The sequence below is a fragment of the Dendropsophus ebraccatus genome, chromosome 2 (genome assembly GCF_027789765.1).
Source record: "Dendropsophus ebraccatus isolate aDenEbr1 chromosome 2, aDenEbr1.pat, whole genome shotgun sequence".
In the NCBI taxonomy this organism is placed as follows: Eukaryota; Metazoa; Chordata; class Amphibia; order Anura; family Hylidae; genus Dendropsophus; species Dendropsophus ebraccatus.
This window is the reverse complement of record NC_091455.1, coordinates 36,300,847-36,307,564: the sequence shown is the minus strand read 5'-3', so window position 1 is coordinate 36,307,564 and position 6,718 is coordinate 36,300,847. Positions and strand designations below refer to the sequence as shown.

The following is a 6,718-nucleotide window of genomic DNA, read 5'->3' as shown; positions in this document are numbered from 1 at the left end:
CGCTGGGAGTTGTAGTCCTGTACCAGCCGGTCGGCAATCACTGCTCTGTACAACTCCGTCAACGAGCTTGTCAGCGCGCTCTTATATAGACGTAACCCCACCCACTATGACCCGTTCTGCACCCAGCCCCGCCCCTAACCAGTGACTGACAGACAAATCTTGTCACATGACCCGAACCCAAGTTCCGGCAGCGCGGCTGTATGTTTATATGACGTCACGTCCGCCTTCCACCACATACCCGGAAGTGTGGGTAGTTACCTCACGCTGCTCAGGCTTGCAGTGGATGTGCCGGGAGCGGGTGGCAGCTGCGGGTGTCCGGTGTAAGTTACCCCCTCATACGTTCGTGCTGTGCCTCACGGCCTGTAGTATAGCTGCAGCGGGGTACGGGTTACCAGGGAAACCGGTGACATGCTGCTGTCACTGTGTCAGGCAGGCTGTCACACGCCGGCAGCTGATGTACTATAATGCCCAGCGTGTCCTGTGAGCTATAAGCTTCATGGGGTTGTGTCAGACTCCTATGATCTCCGTCTTTTCTCCATAGAAGTCAGTACAGAACAGAGGAGTGTGTACAGTATTGTGTGGACAGTGCCATAGAGAACACCTGTGTCCCCCAACCTGTGGCTCTCCAGCTGCTGCAGAACTACAACTCCCAGCATGCAACAAGCATTGCAAATTTGGATTACACTCCAGTTGTTGTTCTTGTTAGATGTGGCTGGGAGAAGAATGCGGCTGAGCGCTTCACTCCCTGGGTTATCAATTGATCTGAATGAAGAAGATGAGCCCTGTTATACGTCTATGGAGCCCACCATTATAAGCCTGTGGAGCCGACCATTATAAGTCTATGGAGACCGCCATTATACGTCTATGGAGCCCACCATTATAAGTCTATGGAGACCGCCATTATACGTCTATGGAGCCCACCATTATACATCTATGGAGGCCACCATTATAAGCTTGTGGAGCCCACCATTATACATCTATGGAGCCCACCATTATAAGTCTGTGGAGCCCACCATTATACATCTATGGAGCCCACCATTATACATCTATGGAGCCCACCATTATACGTCTATGGAGCCCACCATTATACGTCTATGGAGCCCACCATTATACGTCTATGGAGCCCACCATTATACGTCTATGGAGCCCACCATTATAAGTCTAAAGAGGCCACCATTATAAGTCTATGGAGCCCACCATTATAAGTCTATGGAGCCCACCATTATAAGCCTGTGGAGCCCACCATTATACATCTATGGAGCCCACCATTATACGTCTATGGAGCCCACCATTATAAGTCTAAAGAGGCCACCATTATAAGTCTATGGAGCCCACCATTATAAGTCTATGGAGCCCACCATTATAAGCCTGTGGAGCCCACCATTATACATCTATGGAGCCCACCATTATACATCTATGGAGCCCACCATTATACATCTATGGAGCCCACCATTATACGTCTATGGAGACCGCCATTATACGTCTATGGAGCCCACCATTATAAGTCTATGGAGACCGCCATTATACGTCTATGGAGCCCACCATTATACATCTATGGAGCCCACCATTATAAGCTTGTGGAGCCCACCATTATACATCTATGGAGCCCACCATTATAAGCCTGTGGAGCCCACCATTATACATCTATGGAGCCCACCATTATACATCTATGGAGCCCACCATTATACGTCTATGGAGCCCACCATTATACGTCTATGGAGCCCACCATTATAAGTCTAAAGAGGCCACCATTATAAGTCTATGGAGCCCACCATTATAAGTCTATGGAGCCCACCATTATAAGCCTGTGGAGCCCACCATTATACATCTATGGAGCCCACCATTATACATCTATGGAGCCCACCATTATACGTCTATGGAGCCCACTATTATACGTCTATGGAGCCCACCATTATACGTCTATGGAGCCCACCATTATACGTCTATGGAGCCCACCATTATACATCTGTGGAGCCCACCATTATAAGCCTGTGGAGCCGACCATTATAAGCCTGTGGAGCCGACCATCATAAGCCTATGGAGGCCACCATCATAAGTCTATTAATCCCACCATTATAAGCCTATGGAGGCCACCATTATAAGCCTATGGAGCCCACCATTATAAGTCTATGGAGCCCACCATTATAAGTCTATGGAGCCCACCATTATAAGCCTATGGAGGCCACCATTATAAGTCTATGGAGCCCACCATTATAAGTCTATGGAGCCCACCATTATAAGCCTATGGAGGCCACCATTATAAGCCTATGGAGGCCACCATTATAAGCCTATGGAGGCCACCATTATAAGTCTATGGAGCCCACCATTATAAGTCTATGGAGCCCACCATTATAAATCTATGGAGCCAATCTCCTGCAGTTAGTTGCAGTGCACGTACTTCTCTAGGCTATATTTAATTGAAGGGGGTGTCAGTATGGCTGTTAGGAGGTTGTCAGAGAACAGAAAACTTTTACCCCGATCCCCACTGCTCACTGCTGCTTTATTGTGCTGGTGACTAGAGATGAGTGAATCGGGTTCGAGTTGACCCAATCGTTCGGCATTTGATTAGCGGTGGCTGCTGAAGTTGGATAAAGCTCTAAGGTTGTCTGGAAAACAGCGGAGAACTGTTTTTTGTTTTGTTTTTTCCCCTTCACATTTTACTTGAAGCAAATTTCTCCTCTAATGTTAGCAGATGAATGCTGGAAATCATTGGTCCAGATAGGGCAACACCTATAAGTGATATTTTAGTTGTAGGTGGAATGGTATAAGAAGAGATGACGGGCATGAATGTTATTCTCATGTTGATAATGATGATGATAACATTCAGCAACAAGTTCTGCAGCTCATTTAAATGTATTGCAGATGCCTCGGCAGGTGTGTTAATATAATAATAATAATCTTTAGATACTGGAAACTTATTCATATACAATTCCGAGGGAACATACATGTGTATCTCAAATGTCTGAAAGCTATTCTTTATAGCAGGTGTTTTAGTAAAAGGGGCCTGACTGGAGAAGCAACCTCTGTTTAGGCTGTGTGTACACACATTGCAATTTCTTTGCAGTATTTTACTGACATTATAAAGTTCCACAACAGTACCGCAAGGAAACTGAATTGTGTGAACACAGCCTTACCTCACATTCCATAATAATACACTAGCCACTGCAGTCTTAACATTGTTTTCTTCTCTTTCCCCTATATACAGGTAAGCTGACGACCGCTCTTGGAAGTTTTTAACAATGCTCGAGTCCTATGTGACTCCGATTTTAATGAGTTATGTGAATCGCTACATAAAGAACCTGAAGCCGTCGGACCTGCAGCTGTCGCTCTGGGGTGGAGATGTCGTCCTTAGCAAACTGGAATTAAAACTTGATGTTCTTGAACAGGTACGTTATTATGTTTGCTATTTGCTTCACCTGATTTGCCCATTGGCACAATTCTTGCTGCTGTGATAACGGACAACGTTGGGCCTATATTTGGTGTAGCATTTACTTTTGGAATGATATAGTTTCTCCTCCTTTCTCCTGATAATAAGAATAATAGGGGACACCAAGGAGTTTTGTTTCTTTATAAATGATCAATTAATTTAGTGGTGAGACATATATATAATATTTTTTTTTTGTTAATGTTATTCCTTAACCCAATGAGGAGGTTTGTCAGTGTCACTGTGCCTACAGGAGATAGCTTTAATACACAGTTTGGACCCTTCCTTGATTGGTGGCGAGTCACATTCTGGCTGGAGTAAGGAAGGGGGTCCCTTTGTCCGCTATTAGTATATCACAATTTTTGATGGTTACTATGACAGTTGGAGGATTAGCCCCTTGCTGCAAAATGATGCCCCAGGACATCATTACAAGCAGTTAGTTTGCGGATCATGACATCTGGGCACGTCATTATGTGCCAGGAGCTGAACTTGCTTTATAAAGTGTGAGGATAACAGCAGAGTCCTCACTGTTAATTCATGCCGTTGTCTGCCCTTGACCTCTCAAACGCGGCAATCATAGGTTTAAGTGTTAATGACAGGAGCCGCACTTCTGTCACTGTCTGATCATGTCACTGTTCCAATCGTTTTCCTGACTGCTGAAGGTAAAATACTTTGGTCTGTGTGGTCCCTTGATTCTGTGGGTTGTGGTGCATGGTTGTTCTTAGTTGGTAGTGCGATCTAACAAGACAAGAAACGCCTGAACTGGTATTGGCTAAAGTTAATAGTGGTCCGGTGCATTTTGATATATGCATAGTGTTTGGAAACGTTTAGGCCAATGTTTGAAGAAGCGTCAGGTCCCCCCCCCCCCCCCCCCCCCCCCACACACACACACACACACACAGCCCCCCAACAAACCTATACATATTTAGTATCCCTGATTTTGTAACCGCTCGTAGAAAAAAGATAATGTTTAAAATATACAATTTGCTTCACAAAAACAGGCCCTTATACATTGTTAGAGAAGCTAAAAAAAAAAAAAAGGGTTTTGTGATATGGTGAAAATAGCTGGGTTTTCAGGGTCTAAGGCAGCTGTTCATGAGGTTTATACACTCACCGGCCACTTTATTAGGGACACCATGCTAGTAACAGGTTGGACCCCCTTTTGCCTTCAAAACTGCCTCAATTCTTCGTGGCATAGATTCAACAAGGTGCTGGAAGCATTCCTCAGAGATTTTGGTCCATATTGACATGATGGCATCACACAGTTGCCGCAGATTTGTCGGCTGCACATCCATGATGCGAATCTCCCGTTCCACCACATCCCAAAGATGCTCTATTGGATTGAGATCTGGTGACTGTGGAGGCCATTTGAGTACAGTGAACTCATTGTCATGTTCAAGAAACCAGTCTGAGATGATTCTAGCTTTATGACATGGCGCATTATCCTGCTAAAAGTAGCCATCAGATGTTGGGTACATTGTGGTCAGGGATGGACATGGTCAGCAACAATACTCAGGTAGGCTGTGGCGTTGCAACGATGCTCAATTGGTACCAAGGGGCCCAAAGAGTGCCAAGAAAATATTCCCCACACCATGACACCACCACACCAGCCTGAACCATTGATACAAGGCAGGATGGATCCATGCTTTCATGTTGTTGACGCCAAATTCTGACCCTAACATCCGAATGTCGCAGCAGAAATCGAGACTCATCAGACCAGGCAACGTTTTTCCAATCTTCTACTGTCTAATTTCGATGAGCTTGTGCAAATTGTAGCCTCAGTTTCCTGTTCTTAGCTGAAAGGAGTGGCACCCGGTGTGGTCTTCTGCTGCTGTAGCCCATCTGCCTCAAAGTTGGACGTACTGTGCTTTCAGAGATGCTCTTCTGCCTACCTTGGTTGTAACGGTTGGCTATTTGAGTCACTGTTGCCTTTCTATCAGCTCGAACCAGTCTGCCCATTCTCCTCTGACCTCTGGCATCAACAAGGAATTTGCGCCCACAGAACTGCCGCTCACTGGATGTTTTTTTTTTTTTTTCGAACCATTCTCTGTAAACCCTAGAGATGGTTGTGCGTGAAAATCCCAGTAGATCAGCAGTTTCTGAAATACTCAGACCAGCCCTTCTGGCACCAACAACCATGCCACGTTCAAAGGCACTCAAATCACCTTTCTTCCCCATACTGATGCTCGGTTTGAACTGCAGGAGATTGTCTTGACCATGTCTACATGCCTAAATGCACTGAGTTGCCGCCATGTGATTGGCTGATTAGAAATTAAGTGGTAACGTGCCGTTGGACAGGTGTACCTAATAAAGTGGCCGGTGAGTGTACACACACCTGTCCTTTTTCACCTTGATTTTTTTAAAGAGTTATGGTGTCTTTAAACAGAGATTTATCTGGCAGATTTTTGAAGCCAAAGCCAGAAACATACACTACTGTAAACAGGGAACAGGTCATAAAGGAAAGACTGGGATTTCTCCTCTCTTTTTCTCAAATCCATTCCTGGCTTTGGCTCCCAAAATCTGTCAAATAAATCTGTGTAAACACACCATAAGGGAAAGCTTTCTGCCCATTGCTGGTTGACTTGATATTCCTTCATCTTTTTAGGAAGAAGGTTTAGCTGTGTATTATGCTGTTCTGCAGCAGCTGGAGCTTAGTTTATGATAATGCATACTGCAGCTGCGATTCTTCAGGTTTTAATGATAGTCTCTGTAAAGCTACTCATCTCTGCGTACATTTGGAGACCAAAAACTGCATCTGGGGATGTATCCTAAGGCCAGTTTCACACATACAGGATAAGCAGCAGATTTCACGCTGTGAAATCCGCTGCAATCCTGTGTCCTGTCTATATACTCGCAGCGGAATGAAAAATCTGCTGCGAGTATGTAAAGCCATACAAAATGACAGGACAGGGGATCACAGCAAATTTCACTGCAGAACTTGCGGCGTAAAATCTGCTGTTAAACTGGCCTTAAATGTATTTCTATATGTCTAGGGGTTTTTTTTTATGCCGCAGGTACCTAAACTGGAACTACAAACCTGAATGTCCAGTTTTGTAGAAATATCTATAATGACCTTACCTGATTAGCAACGTCTTGGTTTCAGAAGGTGGAAAAAGTAATCGTACGATACCTGGCTTACATAATTTTTGTTGTAGTGTCTGTCTGAAGCAGAATGCTCAGCCCAGTGTAGTTTTATGCAACCCGCACCCATCAGGACACAGACATTATTAGATAGTTATATACATTAATGAATAGTACAAGTGAATGTAAAACTTGAAGGCATTTTTCCTTGGT

At 44.6% G+C, this 6,718-nt stretch overlaps 1 protein-coding gene across 8 annotated transcripts in view; it reads left to right on the top strand.

Annotated features, from left to right (window-relative positions):
- Window positions 1-213: 213 nt before the first annotated feature.
- The window catches only part of VPS13B (vacuolar protein sorting 13 homolog B), a 729,531-nt gene continuing 723,026 nt past the window's right edge, over window positions 214-6,718 (top strand). For 4 of the 8 annotated variants that reach the window (XM_069957350.1, XM_069957352.1, XM_069957351.1 and 1 more), the window contains exons 1-2: window positions 214-320; window positions 3,206-3,386. In XM_069957350.1, the coding sequence (XP_069813451.1) occupies window positions 3,240-3,386 (147 nt within the window). In that variant the 5' untranslated portion in view covers window positions 214-320; window positions 3,206-3,239. The remainder of the gene's footprint in view (window positions 321-3,205; window positions 3,387-6,718) is intronic. The other 4 variants (XM_069957347.1, XM_069957346.1, XM_069957349.1 and 1 more) reach the window with 1 other exon arrangement.